A 27,597-nucleotide genomic window follows, 5' to 3' on the forward strand; every position below is an offset into this window, starting at 1 on the left:
CAAGGCAAACGTTTATCTTTTATGTTGAGTAATTTATCACATCAACAGGGAATTATCAACTCAATATTGACAACAGTCACGACCAGCAGGTACCTAACGCTTCCTTAACATTTACACAGTCATTGACATTATTATTTCCCATTGTTTTTTTTTTCTCTAACATGAAAATAACATAGAGACACCTGCCTTGGCTTCCTTTCTCCACTATTCGCTCGCTTGTTCCTTTAATTTTTCATGGCTTGTTGCGTCCAAACTCATCGACCGATTTGAACTGATGATGGATATTCCCGTATCTCCCGCCCAAACACTGACTTCTTTTCCGCTTTTTGGGTAGCGGACCTTAAGAAGGAATAATTTGTAAGACGATATCAAATATAAACTCTTGACTGATGAACCTGTTTTCCGGGATTAGCGACGGTTTCGGCCGGTCAAATGGCGTACATACGTAAATATGCTTCTCAAATTAAAACACTTAGATCGACAGTTCTTGGACTTTAGCAGGATACTTTGCTGGGGTGATGTCTCGAAAATTCGCGTGTCGTATCGTATGCTCTCTCTCTCCGGGCTCTTACCAAGCGCGTTCAGCATTTCATCTATTCTTAGAATGTGACAATTCTCGAGAAGTCAAGATTTTGGAACGTCAAATTTAGGAAACTTAGGATTTGAAATACTAAATGTTTGTAAAATCTAGAGAATTTATTATTTTAATGACTGCCGTTACTCAGTCATGGGGAAAAAATCTCGGCAATGTCATAACTCAGTTACACTGTTCTCGAACGTCTCCAAACCTTTACAACTAAAGAAAACACCCACTTCACAAATACGACAGAAAGCATGACCTGTCTACGTTGAACTTTGCACGATGATAACTTCGCTCTTCAGGCCTGTCGGGAAAATGATACCTCAACGAATGTTCGTGTACAGACGAGCGTTTTTCGGAAGAGTTCGGATTAAAGTCTAAGTCAGGCCTATGGTCCATAGAGCAGGAGTTTATCGCGATTTCTGTTGCATGAAGTGGCTAGGAGTATTTCTACTCCCCCCTTGGATGGGATTCTAGTCCATCGCAGAGTTATCCTCCCCTAACATTAAATGCGCTGGTGCCCATTTATTCACCCGGCTGGACAAAGGCACCCTGAGACTAAAATATCCGTTTACCGAAGAACACAACACAATGAACCCGGAGCGAACCGGAACCGGACCGCTCCATCTAGAGTCCAGCGCGCTACCATTAGGCCAACTCACCCCCACAAAAGTTCGGACAACGCAAATCTATTTAACGACGAGAAATCCGAGGGGGGGGGGGGGGGGGGAGGTAAGTAGGCGCCGCCAGAAAAATCGGTTGAGAGTATGCTCCTTGTTTCCCAAAATCTTTACCCTATTTATGACCACAAGGACCTGACCATTAAATCAATGCCCTGTTTCAGACCTGCCACATAATTAGTTCCGTAGTTCAGACCAATGTTTAATTGAAGGGATTTTGTTGATGGTCTTATTGATAATGATAACAAAGTAGCTTCTTCTAAAAGAAAATACTCAAATTCAAGATTAGAGTGCAAAAACCAGACCCTGTTTATGACCAAAATGGCCAAAATCCATACCCCATATATTTGTGACCAAAACAGTTGACAAACCATACCCTTTGGGGCCGCACTTACCCATACAACCCATATAAAGGATTACCCACACCCCTCTGGGCTAGAAATCGGATGGTAATCAGTAATGCGTGTGCTGCTTGTATAGTAGTTATAGCCAGCTAGCTTTTATACGAAACATCTTGTAGTTATTGAAGAAATACATATTAACCCTTGGTAAATAAACTACAGCCTAAAATGATCAGAACGGCAAAACAAGGAAGGCAGAGCCTTTCCTTTTTGCATATGTAAAGAGCTTTGTTATCTTAATTTTATGGCATGGCCGCCATAACGTCATGTGAAAATACTTTATTTAATCCACCTGTCAACAGCTCCTTATTTGACTAATGGGTTTTACTTACTACGTTGTTTAACAGATGCTTCAGTTAAGTAAAAAATCTGATTTATTACCAAGAAAAAGTTTCACTTCAGATTTCAGGAAATATTGTAGATATCGTTTTTAAAACTAGAAAAGCGTAGAAATTATGCATCTTTCCCGATATCGCTATACAATAATGATAATGACAACCTCATTTCATTTGTCTTTCTAAAAACAAGAGAAGTCGGCACCGTCTCGAGGACGAGATAAATTCATAGGCAAAATTCAAACATTGCCCTGAATGCACGAAAAATTGTGTATTAAATTTCTAGACTTTCCCGAAGTTATGTTAGAAAAACGATTATGTTTTGCCATGTGCAACAAATATATACTTCTTAAAATCCAATGACGGAGCAATGGAGTATAGTGCTATTCAGAAGCATATTACCAGACGATAAGCTTCTGTGCTATTTTATGAGTTGTGTTTTGGTGCTGAACTGTAGTAGATATATTCGGGTATATAACCGTGTTAAACAATTAAAACTTTTATTAAATTAAAATCCTACTCTTGCTTTTCACCTTCTCGAACGCTTACTGACTGATAGTCAGTGATCTTTTTAAAAGTATAGACGCAAAGATAAGGCTATCGCACGAGGATCTCGAAAATTTGGCTGTCGGTTCTCGATAACTATAACCAACAAATTACATCTAAACAGAACTCCTCCAAAAAGAAAATCGCGAAAATCTTTTAAAACGACTTTGTATCGAACTGTGAAATCAAAAACTACAAAGTTTGGCATGGACTCCATGAATAGAATCTGTTTTATTTTGCTGTCAGTCAGAGCATTTACCAAGGTTACAAGTGGACTGCCGTCAGAGATAACTCGGTGGGCTTTCAAGAATTTCGTAAAGGATTAAAGGTTACAAAATAGAAATCGTTTCTACATTTTAGGTTTGAGTTATTGTACATAGTTACCGTGATTTTCATGATCGTTTCTGTTAAACGAAATTCAGGTTCTCATGTACTTTTACATAGCGAAAGTCCACACTTGACAGTTAAACCTTTTGTTGTTGTAAGAAATAAATTGATGTTTGTCCTGGTATTGATCATCAATTGTCATTCACTCGGCTACTCCTCGTTATGACGTAATTCATGGTTACTATGGCAACAACTGATTGAGGTCAGCTCGTTAAACTGTTCTTGAGGTGGGCTTCATTAAGCCTGTGCAGTAGAGAGTTTTTAATTAACGCTAGTGAGAAGTCTAATCAAACTTAGACTGAGCAGCACATCACAATAAACGAGGAAGATTCATGAAACATGGTTCTGATGTCTCCATCTAACGGAACTGACAAAGCTTGTAAAAGCTTTTTTTTAAAAGATGTTCCAGAAGGATTTTTTCCAGCCAATTTCTATGGATTTCTTATTGCAGCAGCGGTCCTCGAATTTGTCGCTTGTCCCTTCAACATTCTGTTGAACACGTTGGTTATTGCTGTCGTGAAAACCAAACGACGACTTCAAACGCACCCAAACATTCTGTTGGCTTGTTTGGCTCTTACGGATCTTATGGTTGGTCTTATTGTACAACTCCTTCACATAACCATGATTGTTTTCCAGCTGCAGGGCAAAAGCTATGAAGACTTCTGTGAACTAATTTTGGCCTTCATCATTTCCTTGACCGTTTGCTGTGCTGCTTCGCTGTATCAATTGACTGTAGTCAGTGCTGAGCGATATTTGGCAATTAAACATGCCTTCACTCATAGTACAGTTGTTACTAAAACCCGTCGACTGGTTTTTTCTGCTCTGGCTTGGATCGTAGCAGTTCTTCTAGCCAGTTTCCAGGAACTTTCTCCTATTTTCATCTCTCTGTTTCATGCCCTTCCGCCAGCAAGTATCTTAATGATCTTTTGGTTCCAAGTTGTTGTTTATGTGGAAGCCCGTCGACATGAAAAAACGATTCTTTCTCAGCAAGTTTCCATTGAGGCCAGGCGAAAGTTTATGAAGGAAAAAAAAGCCTTGAAATTAACTACAATAATATTAGTAGCACTTTTTCTGTCTTTTTTCCCTTCCTTAATCGCTAGTAAAGTTGTTTTACAGTATTTCATTGAAGAACCCCGATTGATATTGAATTTTTTGTTCGTTCCCTTGTAACTTTGCCAGTCATGTTTAATTCAGTTGTTAATCCAATGATTTATGCAGTAAGAAAAAGGCAGTTTCGAGTTGCGTTTGTTGAATTGTTCTTAAGAAAAAAGTTACCAAGAAGCTAAAGACATTGAAAAGAGACTCGTTAGGTCATCGGACAACACCAGGGAAGGGAGTCACGGAGCTGGGATTGCCGAGGGAAGGACTGAAGATGAAGTCCAGGTCAACCAAAAACAAGAACAGAATCGTACAGTCTTCGTTTCTAGTTCTGATTGTGTTGAGAAGAAAACTGACAGGTCTTCGGTGTAGAACAGTTTCTTCTCGGATGCAATTAGCCCTTAAAACAGTAGAAAAGTAGCATACACTATTAAAACAGGGGACAGATGCCAGAATATTAATGGCGTAGTACAAGTATACGAGCCAAGTAATATCATATTTATCTTCTGTTTGATATCGATAACTGATCTTAATCAATATTAAGCTAGAGCAGGCGGAAACAGAGACGTACAGCGCTAAATCGACACTTTTTTCGGACACAATTACTGTCATAACGTGAACTGTATTTCAAAACAGAAATTGAAAATAAAGATTCGCAAACTGAATTTAATCGGCTGAGTTGGCTTTAATCTTGTCTTTATTGACTGCTATGAATGAGTTTCGGCTTTTTTCTGTCAATTGCGCGCAGAGTTGAGAGCAAAAGAAATAAACAGGTGTTTTATAATGACAAAGAAAAAAGGTTAATGAGCAGAAGTCAGAAACAAATTTAACCGTATTTTTTTGCGTTTAAATCTTAAATTTCAAGTTCACCTTTCCCTAAATTGACCACAGCTACACTTATGATTATGAATTTTAGCTAATATGAATGTTGTGAGCCCTCTCATATCAATGAATCGGCAAAGGCATATTTTGGAATACATTTTTCATCGTGCCAGTATTCATGAAAAATGCAATTTTTTGAATGAGCCAAATTTAATTTATATATTATATTCAATCTCCGCTTTTTCAGTCTAAATATGAGCTACAACCCTTCAGTTTGTAATGCAATAAAGGAGAATAGAGCGGTTTTCAATCGAGTGTCGTAAAACCAAAACCAAAGTAATCACTCTGGCCAATCACAAAACACATAGACAATACAGTGAACCAATCAAAACTCGAAGTAATTACATGTAGCTGATGCAAAGCGCGGGGAAACGCGTGCGAGCGAGTGACAACTGGTATTGGTTTTACTCCTGATTAGATGAAAAAGTAGCGCGAATTTTTTAAACCAATCGGGTGACGTAGTAAGTGTAAAACCAATTACTTTTCCCACTCAAATGAAAACCGCTCTATACAACAAAATACCAATGCTGTCTTATAATATTTAACCTCGATCGTTCATTGTTTCAAAAGTTGTAATTATCAGAGCTCCACGTGGCAAACGATGCAGGAAAGCTATCCAAGCATCGACATGATTGGATATATCCCGAGCGTCATTTTCTAAGGGCCGTTCAGAATTTTCTCATTTTCGGCTAGCTGCCAATTAAAGGACGCATCCCTCTATCTTTTAAAATTTTCTTCCCGTTAAAATATTGCAGCAGAACCTAGTATAATGCCTACAAACGCCAGACTAGTGAGCCCTTAACTTCAACGTAAAATTCCTCATTTGACTAATACGCCGATTCCAGAAAAAAAAAAAAAACACGGAAGTTGCATGCAAGCGAGGCTTAATAGCCCTCAAGCTATCAAAATGGCGGACGAAATGTCGGGGTAGGAGGAAAACATTCAATGTATGTAGGTTAGAGTTACTTGTCTGGAGCAAATGTTAAAGAAAAGGAAACTTGGTTGGACACAAATGATGTGTCAGCTTTGTGATTGCATCCTACCTTGTAACTCACTGATGGTGTCGCAGTACCGAACCTTGCTTATTCCATTCTTGACAAGCACATCGTGGTATTGTTTGAGACTCTACCTAGCTTAGCATCTTTTGAAAACATTTCTATTTATTTTCTCACACCGATTGTTAACTTCATGAAGAGAGATTGGATGTTCTCTCACTTGAGAAGACTGAAGTCGTCAGTGAAACATGATTCAGCCGTAGGAAATTTGTTTAAGTGCTTTGCTGCAATATTCCCGATATCCGGCATAATTTTTAAGTTTACTTCCGTATGTTCTTTCGAGCTCTTAGCTTGCTTCATCAGCTTTTCACTTCTGCTTTAGTAAAGCTATTCTTCGCGTCAGGGTCGCAGATTTTTAAACTTGTCATTTCATTTACAATAGATTCTTTTACCGAAACCGTGAGTAAAGTTCTTTTAGGCGATAAAAATAGTGAGAACAGGTTGGTTTTATTGCGCATATCAGAGAGACAAAAATCTCTTTCCAAAAGTTCCTTTATTTTGCCCCTTTGATTTATACGGCGACTTTTTAAGCCAGAATTTCAATTGGCTTTGTGTCAGTTTCTCAATCTGTTCTTCGCTCACACTGACGCCGGGAATATTCTCAGAAGAGAGATTGACATTTCTTCTTGGTTCGCCATGTTGTTTTGAATATTTAGCGCGAGGGCTACTTTCCGTGTAACTTCCAGTTTTTTTCTGGAATTACTCATTACGTTGTTTCACAGGTGTTGATTCATTACCAAGAGGAGAGTCGTGCTCAGTTTCTTTCCAATGAGACGCGTGTAGTCGTCAAATTTTTACTTTAGTTTTCAGTAAATGTTATAAATATCGTTTTTCGAAACTAGAAAAACATAGAAGTTATTCATAGTTCTCGATATCGTTACAATAACGATAATGACAATCGCATTTCATTTGTCTGTCCAAAAACCAGAAAAATCGACGCCGTGTCGAGAGAGATTTATAACATAGCTAAAATTCAAACATTGCCCTGAAAGCACGGAAAATGTGTATTAAACTTATAGACCTCCTAGGCAATTATTTTAGAAAAATGGTTGTTTTTTTCGTGTGCAGCGAGTATATACTTCTTAAGATCCAATCACGGAGTAATAGAGCATAGTACTACTTTATAAGTGATGTTTTGGTGCTTAACTGTATTAGATATATTCATGTATATATTTACTTGTATATTCAAATTCACTTTACTTGTAACTGACGATGACAGAAGTTACTGTCGAACATGCATTAAAACTGAAAGCGTTTTCAATTTTTTAAAATTCATTAGTTGCCTGCTGCTACCAAGACCGTTTGGTAAAACCATGTTAAACAATTAAAATGTTATTGAATTGAAACCCTAACCTTGCTTTCCACATTCTCGAAGGCTTATTGGCTGATGGTGTTTGGTCTTTATAAGAGTATAGACGCACAGATGACGCTATCGCACGCGGATCTCGAAAGTTTCGCTGTTAGTTCTTGATCACTGTAAGCGACAAATTACATCTAGACAGGACTCCTCTAAAAAGGATGACACCAAAATTATTTAAGACGACTTTGAATTGAAATTTGTATTGAACTGTAAAACCGAAAAGTGCAAAGTTTGAAATGGACTCCATAAATAGAATCTGTTTTAATTTGGTGTCCGTTAAAGCAGTTACCATGGTTACAAGTGGACTGCCTTCGAGGATAATTCAAAATTTCAGAAAAGTTTAAAGGTTACAAAATACAAATTGTGTGTGCATTTTAGTTTTGGGTTATTGTACGTCGTTTCAGGATTGTTCCCGTTAAACGAAATTCAGGTTCTCACGTAATTTATTACCTAACGAAAAAGCGTCTTGTTGTTGTAAGAAAGAAAACGATATTTGTACTGTTATTGATCAGTTACGCCTCGTCATAACGTAATTCATAGTTACCAAGGCGCCAGAAAAGACTGACAGCGGCTTGTTAAACTGTTCGTGAGGTGGGCTTCATTAAGCCTGTGCAGATTTTAATTAACGCCCATGAGAAGTCGAAACAAACTTCGACAGATCAAAGCATCTGAAAAACGAGGCAAAATTTGAGAATGTCTCCATCTAACGGAACGGACAAAGCTTGCAAAAGCTTTGTTTTACAAGATGTATCAGAAGGATATTTTCCAGCCAATTTCTACGGATTTCTTATTACAGCAGCGGTCGTCGACTTTGTCGCTTGTCCCTTCAACATTCTGTTAAACACGTTGGTTATAGCCGCCGTGAAAACCAAACGACGACTTCAAACGCACCCAAACATTCTGTTGGCTTGTTTGGCTCTTACGGATCTCATGGTTGGCCTTGTCGTACAACCCCTTCACATAACCATAACCATTTACCTTTTACATGGCAAGAGCTATGGAGACTTTTGTGAACTTAATTTGGCCTTCATCATTTCCTTAACCGTTTGCTGTGTTGCTTCGCTCTATCAGCTGACTTTAGTCAGTGCTGAAAGGTATTTGGCAATTAAACATGCCTTCACTCACAGTACAATTGTCACCAAAATCCGTCTACTGTTTTTTTCTGCATTGGCATGGATCGCAGCAGTTCTTCCTCTCAGTTTCCAGGAACTTACTCCCGTTATCATCACTCTGACATACGCCCTTGTGGTAACAAGTATTTTACTGATCTATTGTTTCCAAGTTACTGTTTATGTAGAAGCCCGCCGGCATGAAAAAGCGATTCTTTCCCAGCAAGTTTCCATTGAGGCCAGGGAAAAGTTCATAAAGGAGAAAAAAGCCTTGAAATTAACCACAATAATATTAGTAGCAGTTTTGCTGTCGTATTGCCCTTCTTTTATCAGTAGAGTTGTTTTGCAGTTTCTCGTCAGTGAAGGGACCTTGACTGATATTAAAACTCTTGCTCGTTTTCTTATAACTTTGCCGGTCATGTTTAATTCGTTTGTTAATCCAACGATTTATGCAGTAAGAAAAAGGCAGTTTCGAATTGCGTTTATTGAATTGCTTTTAAGAAAAAGTTACCAAGACGCTAAAGACTTTGAAAAGAGAATTTTTGGGTCCTCAAACAACACCACAACAAGGAGTGGAGAAAATGCCGAGGGAAGGATTGAAGATGAAGTCCAGGTCAACTAAGAACAATAACAGAACCCTGCAATCTTTACAACCCTACAATCTCAATCGTTTTTAGCTCTGATTGCATCGAATAGAAACCTGACACATCTTTGGTGCAGAAAAAGAGTTTCTACTCGGATATAATTAACACTTTGAGTGTATAGGACAGGAAATGTAAAGAGAAAAGAAGCACATACTATATAGGGGACAGATAGCCAGAATATTGATGGCGTGGTACGAAATAAATTCATTTTTTCCATTTGTTGATATCGATAATTTTAATCAGTAATAAGTTTGAGCAAAGCTAGAAACAGAGGCGTAGAGCGCTAAATCGACACATTTTTTTTGGAACTAAATTCCTGCTATGAATTGAACTTTAACGAAAAACAGAAATTAAAATTAAATATTCACAAATTGAATTTAATCAGCTTATTTGGCGTTCATCTTGTCTTTATTAGCTGTTATGAATGCGTATCGGTTTTTTTTTGGTCGATTGCGTGCAGAGTTGAGAGCAAAAGAAATTAACAGGTGTTTTATAATGGCAAAACAGTTAATAAGCCGAAGTCAGAAACAAATTTAACGGTGTTCATTATAAAATATTTAAATCTTAAATTTCATCTTTCCCCGAAATTGGACTCACCTACACTTATGATTATGAATTTTCACTAAGATAAATGTCGTGAGCCCTCAAATGATCAGTTAATGAATCGACTTAAAATGTATTTTTGAATACATTTTTCATCGTGCCATTTTTCATGAAAAAATTCAATTTTCGGAATGAGCCAAATTTAATCTATATTTTACATTCAATCTCCGCATTTTCAGTCTAAATATGAGCTACACCCCTCCAATACCAATGATATCTTATAAAAATGTAACCATGGTCGTTCATTGTTTCAAAAGTTGTAATTATCAGAGCTCCACTTGGCAAACGAAAGAGGAAAGCTATCCAAGCATCGCCATGATTGGATATATCCCAAGCGTCATTATCTTAGCGTCATTCAGAATTTCCTCATTTTCGACCAGCTGCTAATTAAGGTACGCATCCCTCTATCTTTAAAATATTTATATTCTTTAAAATTTTATAGTAGTACCTAATGTAATGTCTACGACCGCCGGAGGACCACAAAACTTTATCGTGTTACGAACGAATCCCTTTTAATGATGCGATATCATGTAAAACTTGATTATGACATCCTGTAACGATTTTTGTATCTGGACACATTTTCATTCAGGGTTGCAAAGGGTTATTTCGTGACACGTGATGAGGGTAAAAATTAGCATGTGACGAGTGAAAAGCAACCAAAAATCTCACGTGATGCGCGAATTTATGAAGAAAGAAAGAAAACATTAACAGTAGCTAAAGGTATACGTGATTTCGCTAAAATTCCTTCTTGAAAAGGGATCACACTACCTCCCCCCCCCCCCTTCCTCTCCATTACTTCGCTACACTCTTCTGCTTGCCTCACGTGTCGTACATAAAGAAAATTCTGGCGGGTCGAGGACTGCGAAAGGCTTACGTTTGCTTCTTACCCCGGGAGTATCCCCTGGGGGGTAATACTCCCTTATATGGGTTATAGGGGTATGTGCGGTCCCAAAGGGTATGGCTTTTTAGCCGTTTTGGTCTGATATAGGGTATGGTTTGTGCCCTCTTGTCCTGAATTGGGTATTTTTTTTTTTTATAGAAGAAGCTAAGCTACTTCGTCATCATTATCGATTAGATCATTAACAAAAGCCCCTCTCAAATTGTGTTTACACTCATGCAGCGTGTGCCCGTGTACGCGCCGAAACACACACCCGTCAGGTCTGAAACAGGGTATGTAAAATCGCAGAGTTTGGTCTGCAACAGGATAACGGTTTCGGGAAGCGAGCTGCACACCCATTCCCCCCTCCCCAATTTTTCTGGTAGTACCCCCGGGGAGCGGGCGGGCTCTCTACTCCAAAAACTAAGCGAAGAAACGATTGAAACGGGCTTAATGAAAATTTAGTTTCTGGTATTTTGGATTTTAATGTAAAAAGTTTTGTGCCTTACTATGTTCATTTGACGATTGTCACTTGATAATTTTTGATGGGCTCCAAGAGAAACCTACGTTATAAACTTCTGGTTTCAGCTGTTCTGGCCCATAAAAATCTAACATGTTTTGAGGTGGGAATGACAAACTGTTGTAGGTTCTTTAGATTTTTGATCTTCAGTTTTCGGCCGAAAAGGGAAAACAACACCGCTACTGGAGAAGAAAATACTCTATTTGATCTATTGGACTCTACGGTCTTGTGAACAACAAAATAGCACAGCTGCGATGATTCAATGGACAGTGCAACGGTTCTGCGAGCGCGCGTGTTATATTTTCTAGTACATTTCTTTGCGGTTTCCTTCAAAACAGCATCGTCAAAAGGCCCCATTCTGTCGATTATTTTGCAAAAATTAAAACTTTGATTTCCATTTGAGGTATAAAAATCCTTAGCTCTACTTTGATTACATCTTTTCGTGCAGAGAGCAATTTTCCATGAAATAAAACTTTCGCTAGCCCAGTGCCGTTCAAAATCAGCAAGGTTTAAAATATTCGATTCGCTGGTAATTATTCTTGTATACTCTGTAATCACCCGTTGTTTTATGCCGAGAACAAGAAAAACCTTACTACCCTGGACATAAAAGTGTAACAAAGCGAGTATAATTCATTAATTATACTTCTTTGCAATTAAAACTCGAACAAGATAACTTATGATAAGGCTAACCTGTGCATGTGTTGTGAAACTTCAGGAAACTTGCCGCCATGTGAAAGGTTTGCATCGTTGAATTAAAAAGTGGTAACCAACCAGTCCAAAACAATCTGTAATTACTTCTGGGTCTCCCCGACTCTGTGGATTTGGCCATCTCTTTCCTGAACGGCAGTGAATGGTAAAAATACAAAAAAAGAATAATAAATAAAGATGAAGCATGCCATCGCATGCCATTCAAATGAACAATCCGGGAGATTGTCAGATTTAACAATATCCTTTAAACCAATCAGCGCCAAGGGATATGATCACGTGACAATTTAGATCAAAAGAGTACGCGGAACAAACGCGTTTTCCGTGCAGACTAAAATAGACTTTCTAGTCCAGTCCCGTTAGGTCACGGAATAGGGCGATCGCCGGCAGTCATTTTAAAATTTGACAGAAAAATTATGGCTTCACATATCGTCTTTCGGTAGAACGATACATTACGTACTCAGGAATTGACAAATGATCAAATCTCACATTTCATGACAGGGTTTGACAGCTAGTCAAACTTCTCAATCGGCGTCCGAACGCTTTATTGCCGAATTTCAGACATAAAGTTAATTGCCGAGCTTGGTAGAGACCGTACTAAGAGAATTGATCTATTGACCCTTAATGTTTTCTGTGCGTCAGACTTTCAAGTTCTAAGACTCTCTCTCTCGCCTTGGTCAATAAGACATGCATGGTATACATTTATGGATGTAAATTCAAAATGCATATAAAGAAGGCAGCGAAAGAGAGTAATCCTTAAACGAAAGGAGTCCTCAGTTCTCAAAGTGAAAACAGAAATGAATTATTGAAATCAGTAAGATGAATTAATATGTGGGACGCAAATGACTCTCCACAGTTAAACACAAAATTCCAACGTCTCTTTTGATTTTCTCGAAATTTGTAGAAGTTTGTATAAACCATGGTTAAAGAAAAACAGTGCCAGTTTAATATAATTATAACAACTATTGAACTGTCTATGTTTCCAGTGTTTGTCTTATTTTGCCGTGAAAGAGGACGATTTCTGAAAATTGAGACGTTTACAAACAACAGTTTTGGCGAGAAATGTGCGCGCAGCTCGTTTGACCACTGACGAACTCGAGGTAAGGGCGAGGTTACCAGGATTTATCCGTTCGATTGTGATTTATCGAATGGGAGGGATTTATCCAATTGATAGTGATTTACTCGGTAGATAGCGATGACTACTCTCCGAGAAAAAGAAGAAGACTTCATTTTACAACGGTTAGCATGGAGTCGTTTACATAATGGCCTTGCGAAACTAAACTACAAACGTACCAAAACGATTGTGAAAAAATACAAAATAATCGTTTAAAAGTACATCGAATGATAAAATGGTCCTTTGATTTATTCCCCGACAAAAAATGCATGGCAATCATTCAAATTGATGAACAGAGTAACTTGACAAACGGTTGTGCTGTGTACGTGCTCCACTTGAAGGTACAATAAAAAAAAATACATTGATAAGCCTAAAAGACTTCAAATTCAATTAGTACCATAAAGATTAAAACTACTCAAGTGTGGGTGGGTACAACTGCATACCAGCACGTTTTATCAGCGAGCCTAAACATTTTGTTTGGCAAGTGTGGTAAGTGGATGTATACACAGCTGGATCAGCCAGCTAAGTACGGTGTTCGAAAGTGTGCCAACTATTTAACACTTTCCATAAACATAATATTTCCTTATTGAAAGTTTGGCTTAAAATCATGTCGCCAAAAGCTCTTTTAGAAGGCGTCAGCAATTTCAGTAATTGTCAATCGTTCTACGTCATGTGATAGCTCTTAATTCTTAACAATTTTGTCATCTAAAGAAATGTTGTCTCGTTGATGAATTATCCTGTTGTTGAAGATAAGGTTTAATCTTAAATCAGGGAAACGAAAAAAAATACGCTCAGAGCTTCTGACATTTGCTGGTGCGTTTTGAGTTGCAATCAGTGATAAAGATGTCCCTTGATAGCAGAACAAGAACTCGGTTTCTCAAGAGATAAAAACCTTGCCAATAACATTGGATAATAAGACAATCTCTACATTAATCCTTTAGCCTTCCATTCATTAGATCCGTCATAGTAATCCTCCTTAGAATGCAGTAAATACATCGTTTATCAGAACGTCCATCGCTGACAGTATTTAATCAGTTGCGGATAGATTTTCTTTAATCTCGCTGTATCCGTTTGACTCAAACGGAAAGAATTGTTAAACAACTTATAACCTTCGGCAGTGTAGCCTTGGTCAGCGAATATACATAACGTGCCCTGCCCCTCACCTTCACAACAACATTATTTTTAAAAGGTCTAGATAACAGCAGACACGTAAAGATTTTAAGGAAAACGATCAATTTTTTAAGTTTACAAGACATGTTTCGACAGAACTTGTTATCATTCAACTGAAGATGACAGAAGTTCTGTCGAAACATGTCTTGTAAACTTAAAAAATTGGCCGTTTTCCTTAAAAACATTATTTTTTCTTTAACAGAAGCAAGCGTGACAAATTTTCAAATTGGCATTCCATGACTTTTTACTGCACAACATAACAGACACTTATATCCACTAAACGTTAACTCAATAATCGCTAAAATAATTTGCAGCACGTCACGGTTTTACGCCCCAAATATTTTGTCCACCTAGTTAACGTTTCCAAGAATGTAAATTTAATCGTTGTAAGGATCAAAGCAATTCTTTTGCGAAATCATATTGCCAAGGTCAACAAAACGCCCGAAATTTGCTTAATGCCTTACATTCTCTGCCTTTTTAAGCTGCTTTGTATGAAAGCTTGTTGTTGTCAGTTAAATGTTTCATAATCTTAATTGTTAGGTTTGGTAAATTAAATAAATGTAGGCTTGACATCTATAGTTGGGATGGAGTCATAACATTATGGGGCTGAAGTTTTGTCGGAATCTTCGAAATCATGTTCAGCAGTCCAGAAATGTTCAAGAGTATACATTACTCGCAAGACGTTCCGATAATCTACGAAATTTTCGGAAAATAGTCAGAAATCTTTGGCCGATCTTCGGAAAGTGCTTAGAATTGTAGTGCCGTTGTGGTTGTTGCTGCTGTTGTTTTTGCTGTAAGTTATATGGGCATGAAAAAGGCCGGGAAGATCCGACCTCAAGTATCAATTGCAAGTATTAGGGATGTGCGGCAATATTCATTTTTAGTACCAAATAAGGTTACCCAGTCTAAGAAAAACAAACAAAGAAACAAAAACGGGCAAAAGTGACAAAAATAAATACAACATTTACAGGTCATATTGTAATAAAAAATGGCTTTTCTTTTTATTATAACTAGTTACAGCTCTCTCTCTCTCTCTATGCGACCCCACTTGAAAGTACTGCGGAAAGTTAAGTTAAAAACACATGCCTTCTATATACAACCAAACATTTCTTTACAAAGTCTTTGACTACAAAAATAACACGAACAAAAATTCAGATCATAATTTTATATCCTATAGACCCTCTGAACAAAAGCGTTTAGACATCAAAAATTAACAAATCGTAAGAAAACTGCTTTGCTGTGTTCTTTTGGGATTAATAATTACATGTTTAAACCTGAAAATAAGTTTCGAAAAAAAATCCTCAATTTAAAATTTATTAAAGGCCTTTTCGCTAAGCTTGATGGCGGTTAAAAACGTCTGTTTTTCCAAAAGAGTAAACGGGAAAGAACACCAAAACAAAACGAAACAACAATCAATTAAAAATGTTTGACCCCAAAAGAACACAGTTTCAGGCCCCGTCCAGACTGCGCTAGAGAAATTTGAAAACGCAACTTTATTTTTAACGTCAGGCCTACCGACCACACTAATCCGTCACGAAAACGGCGCTTTTCGAAAACGATGGCGCCACGGTAATCATATGATTTCCCTGAACGAGTTTTTCTCAAAAATAAATGCATATAATGACCAGCAATTGTTACTTTTTTAAATTCCTCCGGCCTAATGTGGATGGAAAACATTTGATGTGTTTCCAGAGACAAACCTCTCTTTTCAAATTCCTCCGGTGTAGAGTGGGCGTAGCCTTAAGATACTATAGATCACTGCTTGTAGCTTTCCTTGCAGTTGAAATTTATACTACATTCATTACAGCACGTTCAATAAAACTGAACTAAACTTTCTGCTCATTCTAAAAGAAAATAAGAGCATTTATACTAACTATAAGAATCTGAGACTGCCGCTAACTTAGGATATCTTCTAAGGCTTATGCGTGATTACGCTAGGTCAATCAAAATTTTACTGCGGTCGAATAATTATTGGGAAGAAAATAAATCTCTATATCTCTTACATAATACTATGCATTTATTCCACAGGAATGAATGCACGTATGAAAACATACCGATTTTGTAGTTACTAATAACTCAGACTATGTTCCAAATGCCACTGTAAGACTGCTCCACCTTTTTCCTACATCATGCCTTAATTTCCAGTGAAGACCCTTTAGAACACATTAAATAAGGCGGAGCGAAATTAATAGCTGGCGCCGTGTTTTATCTCTACAAAATTGCTGCAAACTTTGACTCTTCTCACTCCCAAAAATGACCCAGTTCAAACTTGAAATTGATGAAAAAAAAGTCTCATAAAAAAATGAAAACAAGTCAGTATTACCAGGTGACTGAAGTACTGCTCAATAGCTTTCATTTGAATGGTCACACAACAGGGTTTAATCTAGAGACTTAGCAGTTAGAATCACCTCGTACAGCATAATAAACAACACTACATAAAAGAACTGCTCAATAGCTTTCATTTGAATGGTCACACACTAGGGTTTCATCCACAGACTTTAAAGTTGGAACCACCTTGTACAGCATAATAAACAGTCCCACATGAAAGTACTGCTCAATAGCTTTCATTTGAATGGTCACACATAAGGGTTTCATCTAAAGCTTTTGAAGTTAGGACCACTTGTGAACTCGAGGTTTGGTTCTGGGAGTGAGAGAGTTGATATCTTGACATCAATTTTTCTGACATTACTTACACTTGTGAACAATGTGCCTTGATCGACAATTCTGGCATTTTACTTTACAGCACCAAAAGAAACGGCAATTGCAGAGTTCTTCCATTTCACTTTCACTGGTCGTAAAACCTCTCTCGCAGCACATTAAATCACACCCGTCCGTTCCGATGGATGTGTTATTGCAAAGACGTCCCTTTGTCCCAAGGGATCCTGTTTCGAGATTTCGCTCGCAAAAATCCGGTGATTCTTCGTAGTATACCAAGTCCGCCTCAGTAGGGGGCTTGTGAAGTTTATTCCTCGGACGAAAAGCTGGTTTTCCTTTCCTTGCATTGTGGCCATTTCGATTGTTGTTTTGTTCAAACTCCACCAGTGAGGCGCTGTCGAATTTACCTTTAAGAACTTCCCCAATTCGTCTGAAGTCCGCCAATCGTTTCCAACAGGTGCGCACAGTGCAAGCTTCCGACACTCCGTGACACTTGCACTCTCTCACCACGTTCTCTCTAACAGCCTTAAAAAAATTATAAAGTTTCAGATCTTGTGTGCGCGCAAAAGGATAGAACAAAACATATCGAAAACTGCTGTGAATACGGCCCACGTGAAATGAGACATTGTTATTTCAAAATGTTCCTTGGTGAGCAAATGAGACGAAATTACCCAACAAATGTTTTGCTAACATGTTGCCTAAACCGAGGAACTTTCCACGAAGAGCGTAAAATTAAATTGCAGAATATACGCGAGATTTAAATGCCCTGATGTTAAATACGAGTAAGTCGTTATCCGAACTTCAGTGGAGGGTTAACTCCGCCGAACAGTTGTGCCGATTACGGGAAATTATAAGTGTACTTCCAGTGAAAATTGGAAAAATAGTATTACACCTCATTAAGATGGGTGTAAGGGTTCACTGTAAGAGTAAAGGGCCTTGGCCAAGAATGATATTACATTGAAATTGAAGGAAATTTCAAAGAGAAAGTGCCATCAGATTTTGTGATAAACATATGTTCGATCAGTCGAATCAAATGCTATCTTTCCGTTTTGACAAACTTGTTAGTTCAGCAAAGTTTTCTCCTGAAAATATACTAAATTGTAGGAGATCGACGAATGAAATTAAAAGTGCCGGCACAGTTTTTCCGTTTTATCTGGGCGGCTCGTGCTATACGTAAAAAGGAAACTCATATAATGGCGGGCGGTATAGATGAAGTCAGAATACGTCGGCAGTTCTTTCAGAAGCTGTTAACTTTTTCGTCGTATTAGAACAATGTGTTCTCATTTCGGTAGCGGTAAATTTATTCTTTGCATTCCCAGAGTATGAAAATGTTTATGTATAACAATCTATTGTACCACGAACCTAATTTCTCTGCAAGACGTTTTACCGTGGGAAACGAAATCAAAACAGTGTGGGGCACAATAAAATGCAAATTAATCGTCGGCGAAAAGCCGCGGTTCTAAAATAATAGGTAATGATTTTACGTGTGGGTCTCCAGCAATTAGTCTTGCGTTGTTCTGTGGGAAACCGCTAGTTACAACCGTTAACCTCAGACAGTAATTTCTTCCCTGAAATGAAACAATTTGGACAAAGGTTTGCCGAAAATTAAACGCCCTGTTAGTTCAAACACAAAGAAGTATCAAACCTCCTACATTACTCCTTTTAGGTCACAGGTGAAAGTATTAACTCTCTTAAGTGTGTCGATACCAATTGTTTATCGTTAGTTCCGAGAATTTGACAATACATCACCATATCTCTATCAGTTAATGATTTCATTTACCCTCTCAGCCTGTCTACTGAATACATGTAATGTTTTGATAAGGAGAAACTAGTTTGTGCTGATTCGGTGGTTTTCACAATCCAAGATGAAAATTTTTATGATTTTGTGGCATCATATCTCTGTGAAGCGATACTTTAGAAAGCTGGAGATAGAGAAAGCAAGATTCTTTTCAGAAATTGCCAGTTTCAAATTAAGGATAGCACTAACTAATCTGACAATTTAGAATTTCCCTTTAAGCTGTACAAATACAGATGGTCTTAGCCTACCGCCAGATCCATTTAAATTACTTTTTGCAATAAACGATTGTTCGGAAAGTGTTTGTTCATAACCGAAAAGAGATTCATTCATTGCCCTAGGCTACGGCATTCCTTGTCGTTTCATTGCGGCTTATATAACGATTTTTTTCCTCGTAGCTTTCAATTAACTCTCTATTTCACACCCAAAAGAGGGGAAAATTACTTACAGTTCTTCCTGCCTCGTTGTTGTGTAAATTAACCAAAGTACGAAAATCACGGCCTTTTTCTCCTGCGTCTACGAACTTCCTCGAGAACTGGTCGGCGAAATGGACGTTGTCACTGCAACCTCCCCACTGCCATCCTTCGTTACTGACGCCCTTGTACCGGCTGTCACATCCGCACGCCGACAGCTTGCCGTCGCTACAAGCCCTAGCAATGGCGTGCGACACACCAGCGGCTGTTATGGAGTAGGTGAATGCTGTTTCCCTACAAGCTAACACAGAAAAGTTCTCATTGCATCACAGCTTTTTCACCACCAAGAGTGACCAAGTTCAGAATTTAACAAACAATACTTTTCCTAAGTATGTATGTTGCATGTGTATATTCAAGGATGGTCAGTTTTGTAAAGAACTATATATCAAAGAGATTAGCGTTTGCATGAGGAAAATTTCGCATATGACAAATGTCCATAAATAAAACGCCATATCAGATGCTGAGTCATACAATAAGTACTGATATCGCCTACTGCGTGGGTTGCATATGGGGTTTATTGACAAGGCTTAGATGAATATATAGTCTTCCTGTTTCGGTTTCATTCCTTGGGTGCATAAGGAATTTGAAAATTCAACTATCTCTTGATTTACTCTATTTTTCGAGAAACAGATTGTTCGCTGTAGAGTATAGCAATTAAATGAAGCCACAATTATTTTGCCTTTTCTTAAATGCCTTATTTCTTCTACGTTTTTTTCTTTACGTTAAAACGCAATTTTACAATTTAAGGACTCCCACTTACTCAATCAGCAAATTCCAAGACGATTAAAGATTCTACTGCGGCCGTTTTTGAAACACGGTAAGCCGAGCTAGCTTATTCTGATATCTCACTGAGTATTTAAAATGCCCAGACTACTCGTTTTAAACCGTAAAGTTAAAAGTACTTGAAGGAAATACACGAACAAGTTACGGAAATAACAGCGTAGAGAAACTTATTAAATATTTCACAAGCCTTTTCCGCCACTCCAAACAAAAGAGAAGAAATATTACTTGAATATTAAGTGAGCTCTCGTAAATATGTTGGGAAAAAAAACATGAATTTTCCCTAACTGAGGGAAAGTTTGACGGCGAAGAATGCTGACAAGGTTTGATCATATCTTGTGTTTGTTTGAAGGAAAAGAAACATTAAATCAAAACAACTACTTCGTACAGAACGGAATCGTGTGTGGTGTTAAATGAAGAGCATATTTCGTGAGAAAGAACGAGGAAAAGCGAAATTAACAGGTGACACCCACGAAAACATCACCAAATATAACTTACCTATTTTCACTATTTTCCCAAAAACATTTTCAGGACTGTGAGCTGAACAATTCCATTTTCGGTTTTTAAACTGGAATTGACATTGACTGATGGAAAATTTTGCTCCGAGTCCAATGTATGGAACCAACTCAGGATATTTCCGACATAAACGTTGCTGTTTTGGCGTGACGGGCTTCACTCCGTTAGCAGGAGAGAGTTGGAAATTATAGTTATCCTGAGGCTTCGATGAGCCACTTACACCAAGGTTCCTAGAGAGAAGGAAAGGAAAATAGTCTTAGTTTGCGTTGTTTAACGTTGTAACAACATCATAATCAGGAAGTGTAATTATAAACTTACCACCAAGCGCCATTGCCTTCTGCGAGTACATTAAGACTTGTTAAACCAAACAGTACAACCATGTAAAGAGCTTTGAACAAGTTCATCTTGAACTCCTAACGATCTTGTTCAGTTGTGTCCACAGTGAGTTGTAATAACTCAAGAATCCTAATTCGCCTACATAAATCGGCCCTTTAGTCGCATGTGATTATTACCGTCATTCAAAACAATGGATTAGGCAGCCACATTAACAGTGACCACTAAAATTATATCATTTTTGTTTGCAGTCTGCATGTCTGCATACGTTTAAGAACCCAACAATAACGCCAGCACGGTTAACTAACAACTTCTAATTAGTTCAAATCCTGATCTGGCATACCTTGAAGAGGGCTGTTCCCGCCCACACAGAAAGCCGGTGAAATTGCTACTTCAAGTTTAATCCCTTAGACAGTGCCTTGTTGATGAAGAAGCTTGCGGGTAAATATACTATCAAAATGTGTACTTACTGCTTAAAAGACTTGTGTTTTCCTTGGTGATTTGGACGTTCGGTTCGAGATTTGCAGTTCGTAGTTGCAAGCTTTCTGCCGTGACTGTGTATTGAAACGTTCCCTCGGTATTTTAGTATTCTCTTTGATTTTCCTTCTTTTAATTAGTTTGGGTTCCTTTAAAGAACTTGTTGACAATAAGGAAAATTACGTGACTTTGTGAACGATGAATTTTACCACATCCTCGCTAGAGAGCTGAAACCGTGAAACAAAGCAAGCTGTGATCGCAAAGAACCTAACGCTTCCCAAAACACGAGAAAGGTTTATAATTGAAAATTTTTTTGAGGAGGCGTAAACACTATCCGATTACTAAAGTGATACCCTCTTCACATTTCAAAGGAAACAATTTGTACGGCTGTTTCTTCGCCAAGGTCCTTTCAATGCTTCAAATTAAGAAACAGCCAAAAAAGCAATTTACAATCAATAGTGTCGCTCATATTAAGCGATTAGGACTTCAATAGGAATAAGAGGGACATTATTTGTGTCACTGCCCTTGAATAGGGTCAACAGAGACCGGCACTTTCGCAAATTTTTCAGTCAATTAACTCTCTTCGGAAACGGCTTTTCCAATGTGGTTTGTCGAACTTTGCGCAATTCACGAACGTAAGCAATAAAGATGTTTCTCGTACCAAGCTTTTAGCGCTTGTAAGAACGCGCAGAAAGTAGCAGAAAGTAGCATATTTACTTCTGTGCTTGACTAAAGTTCACAACAGGTGTTAAGATGTTTGTTTTGGTTTTCGCTTTGTTGTTATAACGGTTAAACGATAAAGCTGGAGAGCTTTATGAGGACATAATCTCGTGGCTGCCTCTCAAGGATCAGAATTCATCAAGACAGCTACAAATAAAAACATTGCCACAGTACTGCCAAATTTGTGTGTTATTAAAACAACGGAACATTTGATCAAACAATTCCTACATCACGGCAAAGAATCGTTACAAAAAATGGAGAGACAAATGATATGTTTATTAAACAGATTCTCAAAGATTGATTCACTTCTAAATCATCTTTTTCATTAACTTGTCCAGTGTAGCATACCGTAACGGAAATTAGTGTTGCAAACACTGCTTAATTTTCCCAGACCCACGAAATTTTATTCGAGTTCGGGACGTGCCTACACATTTAATTCGAGTTAGCAGCTGAACGTAACTCATATCTCTAGAAAACAGAAATATGAATTGCAAAATAACAAAGAGACACGTAGCTTTTATTGCAACACAATAAGCGGTCCCTGGAGGCAATTTTTCCATTCACTGCTGGTTGAAAAATAATTGAGCCATATAATTAGCTTTTGTGTTTTCGTGAAGTTACGGCAATCTTTCGTTAGGCCGCTTTCTTCAAAGAAAAATTCAGTTTACGTTACTGAACAATGTTAAAAGAAAATTCTTACTGACTTTGACTAGTAAAGACTTTTAACTTCCAGTTTCCCTCTTTTGTTCATAACTATTTGTTCTTAGAATCACGGGATTTAGCGCGTGAAATGTTATGGTTGCACGTGGTTTGTTAGCCTCCACCGAACTTTGTGGTTTCAGCTGAATGGTCCGTTTTGATAAGACGTTTCCGTTTGATTTTACAATAATTGCCGGCACTCTTCACCTCAACGACTAACTGAAAAGACGAAAACTTACATAACCACATATAAAGATTAAAGCATAATATAAAGGACGTCGCGATGCACTCATCATAAAATAGGTCATGCATTGGGGCTGTTACAGATTGAATGTGCAACAAAAGGGCTTCATTTAGAAGCTGTTTATATCCGTATGCCTTATCAACCAAGCGACACAGCCGCAAAAGTAAAAAATGAGGCCCCAGGTCATAAAAAAAATAAAGCGGCGAACAAAGCGGAGGCTGTACACAGGGCGCAAGGACAAGTTAACGAAAAGCTACAGGATTTGCCAGGAGTCGCGAAGAAGTGCTAACATCTCATTTACAAGATGCTTCATTCGTATGAATTATCGTTTTCCGAAGGAGTGCACGTTTTCTTTGCAAGTTATGACAATGCAAAAGAAGAAGCCTACTGAAATAACTTCATCTGCGCCCATCAATTAGTCTCATGAAGCAAGCGCCAACGATACCGTTAAGGCATTTTTTCAACATCGTACATGTTTTTTCTTTGGTGTTACCTAAATGAGAGAGGCAGTTGGAGAAGCGAGGTGGCTCGTTATAATCAGTCCAGTCTTCGTTTTTGAGATCATGAAGCAAAACAAAACAAAAAAAGATAGCAAAGATAATTTGCAACGAAAGAAACCAGTAAAACAAAGCTGAAATATTACAATGCCTCGACCCATTGTTACCTGATAAGCTACCCCACATTTACATGGTGTGTATTGTATAAACAAGCAGCATATAGATCTAGATTGTTAATAAACTTCATTATTTCCTTATGTTTTGCTTTGTTTGAGACTGATAGCGAGACTATTGTGATAAGTTTCACGTGTGAAGTAAAATCACACTGGTGACTAACGGGCTCTGTGGAGGAGGGAAGTCGGGGGCGAGAAATGATGGAACCAGACACACACAAGGAGGCAGCGTGGCTGAGTGGTTTAGGGCGCTGGTGTTGTAATCCAGAGGTCCCGGGTTCAAGGCCTCCGTCCTGCCACTAGTGGGATTTGTTTCTCAGTATTCCCGGGTTCAAATCCTCGGTCAGGCTTTGTAAATAGCTAACTGGTCTGCCTCCTGCCAGTTGGGATTTTTTAAGTAGGTTACGTTTATTTGAAATATTTGTTTCGTGTAAACTAGCTAAGCTTAGTGCTTGTATAGTTAAGTGCATGACCACTATAAATAAGATTTACATTTTTTTTCCTTCTTTTTTTGCTCAAAAGGCCGAGGGAGGGGTGGGAGGTTAGACAAAATAAAGGCACCTGGATCCATCCCTTGAATTCACACCTGATAAGGAAATTTGCACTTAATCAAGTTAAAAATTAACCACCGGACATGAAACGTAGCCTGCGAACAGGCTCCCGACGTTGACGGAAAATAAATTGCTGGTTTTCAGTGTCAAGCAATTCAAAATAGATCAAAATAAAAATCAAAACCGGTCAATAGATAGAGTCCAGAATCTGGGAAATAAAAGAAGGTAAATATGCAAAGACTCTCGCCAAAATTCTGGTCACAGCAATTTTTCTTATGCGAGATATGCGGAGAAATTTTTTACCCAAATTTATAGAGATTTGTATGGAGACGCCATGCTGGTGCCCATCCGTATGGGCACCAACGTGGCGGCCGGAAACCAACAGGAACATCTGTCACCGAGTTTTGCTACAAAAGCGTGAATTTAATACTTTTTCTAAGACATGAACTGTTGAGATAGCCAAGTTACCCTAAATAAGTCACTTTTTTAACCATCATGACAGCTCTCTAGGCCGTCATGTAAATGCCGCATCACGCAAAAGCTTAGAAATTTAAGCGTAGTGTATCACAAAACCAAGAACCCATTCGGAGCGAAAATTTGTATGAATATTAGTTTTCAGCAGCTCTTATACATCATTTAAGTAAAATCTCAGGAAGATCGATAGTTTTGTAGTTCGAATTTTAGTGACGTCATGTGAAAACCAGCTATTCGGCGCTAGCGGGCAAGCGCGTTTCGGACGGGACCACGTTTTGTTGGTGTGCTGCAAACCGGGAGGAAATAGGGGCTTTTTACCCAGCCTGATTAGGGTTAAACTAAATGTCGCCGAATGTATAGCTCGTGTAGAGTTGACCTTCGTGAGATTAAAACTTACCAGAATTTGACCCACAGCGGGGGTTGTCCAGGGAAGGTCGAAGCTCTGACTTCGCTTAGTAGCTAGCTGAGTTCGCTCAGTGTCGTTAAGGATCGCGCTTACAATTCTGGATCCAGAAGAGGAAGAAATACCTGGATTTGCTGTTTTCGATTTCCATCTGTAGATTGCTGAACTATCTAAGAACGGAACAGGAGAAACCAGGCACTTGGGCGATTGCAAGGACGTTAGGTGCGATATCTTTTACCCAGATCTTTTACAAGCTCTACAGGCAGAGCGATAGGTCATCTGCAAACTGCTAAAGTAAAGATGGTTTCTGAGTTAGTTTATATCTAGCGGCTTCAAAGACGAAGATGAACTACAACTGGATAGATGAGCCGCGAAGTCAATTCAATCAATCAGCAAATGAAACATACACGACTTTGAATTACAACAACAAATCAATCATCGCGTTGGACGTAGGCGCGTAGGACCCTGGGGATAATAACTTTTTTTCCCTCCTCCTACACCGTCTCAAGATATCCAGCGGGCATTATTCAACCTAAGGATATTATCATTTGTCCAGGATGATTAGATAGGAGCAAGAATAGTAGGATTACTGCTAAGGAAAAAGGGGAATTAAAAAAAAAAAAAAAAAAAAAAAAACCGGCGGGAAGGAGTCTGGTGAAGAGGCGCCAAGAAAGTCACTTTCTCGTCTCGTAGCTTCGGCGCTCGATTTCGCGCGCGCTTGTGCTCCAACGTGAGCCTGGCCGTAGGCTACATGTGGTGCAAAATTCCAATCCTTCGAGTCACGCCCCACCAATCATCATCTACCATGCAAGGAGATCAATATTTTACTGCTTGGAACTCATTTTTACGACCGTCATGCAAGCGTTTGAACATTTTCACACAAACCCATCTTTGTTGTTTTGTTTAGATTACCTCACCTTTTTTTTTTTCTCCGTCTGCCCATGCTGTAAACTCAACTTTCTACTTATCAGAGTGTGCGTTCGTGTAATCAGTGTAATCACAGCTTTAGAAACCAGAAGAAACCTGGGACAAGTGTGGCAATGGTTTGTTGGACCGTTACTGAGGACAAGGCGAAAGACGAGAAGATATATTGTCCCCCAGTAGTAACGATACCACAAGCGACCAATCTTGTTTCCATGGCCTTTTCCCTGACTGGAGAACGAAGTTGACTGCGAGATTAGACTCGCCCCAGATCGCCTTGTTTCTTAAGTGGCGAATGGAACTGGAGCCAGCTAGCATTGTAGGACTGCAATGCGTGCAGAGAATAAAGCAAGATTTTTTTACGATGTACATCGATATTAGACAAAATACGCCAGCTGCGAGGGTTGCAAGTTGTTTGCAAAAAATAATAAAAAATAATTTTGACGTGAAGCCGTCGACCTTTATTTCATCTTCTCAATATCAATAAATCAAGGAAAATGGTAATGAGAACAAAGAAATTAATCAAACTCATGCAGAGACAATTTCCAAGATCTATGTAGTATTAAAAAATTTTTTCGGCATTCAGTAATTAAGCAAAAAAGTAGAAATATTAAAAAAATTAGCAGGTTAAAATGAATAGTTGACCATTACTAATGATTGAACAAAAGATTAATCATAGTTTTAAGTTTCAGTAAACTACTGAGACCTATTATTCCTTGATCAATTAAAAAGTGCCATTGTTGACGCGACCTCATCTTGACTTTTAATTGCATCCTATTTTTAAGTGATTACAACAATTTCTTGCTTTACTTTTATCGTTTGAATATTAAATTTCTGTTTTTGTTTTCCTTTTAGCAGTGACGAGATTACATACATAACAGGTTCAAAAAGATCACGGCGGATGCACAAAGCTTTTTTAAAAATAACGACCCGAGATGTTTGAAAACATCATTAAAAGTTCTTGTGCAACTTACATCGTTTTATTTCGTTGTCTCGGAGTCGCGTGCCCTTCACAGGCACGCAATGCAGCAAATTAAAATAAAGGCAGATGTTCGATTAGCAAAAATTAGCATAATAGTGACTGAAGTGTCAGACTGACTTCTTTCAGTATGAATGTATTAAACGTTTCAATATAAACAGCAAACTTCTCGAGGTGAATTGGGTGGCTAATTAATTTAGCACAAACGTGTAAGACCACTAGGAAAAGGTTTGGAAAAAAATAGTTTGCTCCTATGCCCTGTTTAACAGGTTTTAATACGTGAGTCGCAACCCGGAAAGGAAGGAAATTTCGCATGAGAAACCTGAGAACTTAAACATCGGAAATGAAGTTTCTTATCATTTTATTAATTTTGGCTCCGATCATTCATAATCGATGAATTTCGCAGGCTTTTAGTCAGAGCAGGTGCAATGCCGACGATTTAAGACAAAACACATTGGTGTTTTGAGCGGTCAATAGCATCGATCGATCGTTATTTTAACCAAGCTTCTCAGCCTATCTACAAGAACTGGAAATATTTAAAGGAAAATGTGTTTAGGCAAAAACATTAATTCATTAATTTAAAACATTATTCATTTTGGGCATTTCCGATTTGAAAAACAAAAAAGAGACATTTGCCAATGCAAACAAGACGAGAAAGCAAAGACGACTTTGGTAGGATGAGTGATGCACCATTCAATATCTGCACTATTGCCTTACACGTTGTTTTATTCGTTGCTACTTGGTTTGGAAACAGCTTAGTCTGTGCTGCAATATGGCGTGTTAGAGCCCTGAGAACAGTATCTAACATGGTAATTTTCAGTTTAGCCCTTGCTGATTTGCT

At 38.3% G+C, this 27,597-nt stretch overlaps 4 protein-coding genes and 1 pseudogene across 7 annotated transcripts in view; 3 read left to right on the plus strand and 2 right to left on the minus strand.

Annotated features, from left to right (window-relative positions):
• Positions 1–11,976, minus strand: part of LOC110069062 (uncharacterized) — a 72,049-nt gene extending 60,073 nt beyond the window's left edge. For all 4 annotated transcript variants that reach the window (XR_016206647.1, XM_089287765.1, XM_089287766.1 and 1 more), the window contains exon 1: positions 11,768–11,976. Coding sequence is in view for 3 of the 4 variants with exons in the window: in XM_089287765.1 (XP_089143891.1) it covers positions 11,768–11,906 (139 nt within the window). In the remaining variant the exon portion in view is untranslated. The remainder of the gene's footprint in view (positions 1–11,767) is intronic.
• Positions 3,269–4,399, plus strand: LOC149113054 (adrenocorticotropic hormone receptor-like; annotated as a pseudogene).
• Positions 8,018–9,291, plus strand: LOC110069060 (melanocyte-stimulating hormone receptor-like). Its single transcript, XM_089288452.1, has one exon. It carries the CDS (start codon positions 8,018–8,020, stop codon positions 9,053–9,055), a length of 1,038 nt encoding a protein of 345 aa, XP_089144578.1. The 3' UTR covers positions 9,056–9,291.
• Positions 11,977–15,040: 3,064 nt separating the features above from the next.
• Positions 15,041–20,757, minus strand: LOC110069111 (protein Wnt-1-like). Its single transcript, XM_089287770.1, has 4 exons — positions 20,604–20,757; positions 20,268–20,515; positions 18,965–19,230; positions 15,041–17,246 (listed from the first exon to the last, which is right to left on the minus strand). The coding sequence occupies exons 1-4, from the start codon at positions 20,687–20,689 to the stop codon at positions 16,752–16,754; spliced, it is 1,095 nt and encodes a 364-aa protein (XP_089143896.1). The 5' UTR covers positions 20,690–20,757; the 3' UTR covers positions 15,041–16,751.
• Positions 20,758–26,875: 6,118 nt separating this feature from the next.
• The window catches only part of LOC110069000 (adenosine receptor A2b-like), a 2,895-nt gene continuing 2,173 nt past the window's right edge, over positions 26,876–27,597 (plus strand). The window contains exon 1 of the mRNA XM_089287775.1: positions 26,876–27,597. This exon is cut by the window's right edge and continues 2,173 nt beyond it. Within this exon, the coding sequence (XP_089143901.1) occupies positions 27,395–27,597 (203 nt within the window). The 5' untranslated portion in view covers positions 26,876–27,394.

Source organism: Orbicella faveolata, unplaced genomic scaffold, assembly GCF_042242905.1.
Source record: "Orbicella faveolata isolate gen_17 unplaced genomic scaffold, um_ofav_v1 contig_15, whole genome shotgun sequence".
NCBI classification, from domain to species: Eukaryota; Metazoa; Cnidaria; class Anthozoa; order Scleractinia; family Merulinidae; genus Orbicella; species Orbicella faveolata.

Coding starts and splice junctions, on each gene's coding strand:
- LOC110069111 (XM_089287770.1), bottom strand. CDS start 20,689: ATGAACTTGTTCAAAGCTCTTTACATGGTTGTACTGTTTGGTTTAACA. Junction 20,516..20,603: donor GAAGGCAATGGCGCTTGGTG/GTAAGTTTATAA, acceptor CCTTCTCTCTAG/GAACCTTGGTGTAAGTGGCT. Junction 19,231..20,267: donor TGGGAAAATAGTGAAAATAG/GTAAGTTATATT, acceptor TTTCTGTGTTAG/CTTGTAGGGAAACAGCATTC.
- LOC110069060 (XM_089288452.1), top strand. CDS start 8,018: ATGTCTCCATCTAACGGAACGGACAAAGCTTGCAAAAGCTTTGTTTTA.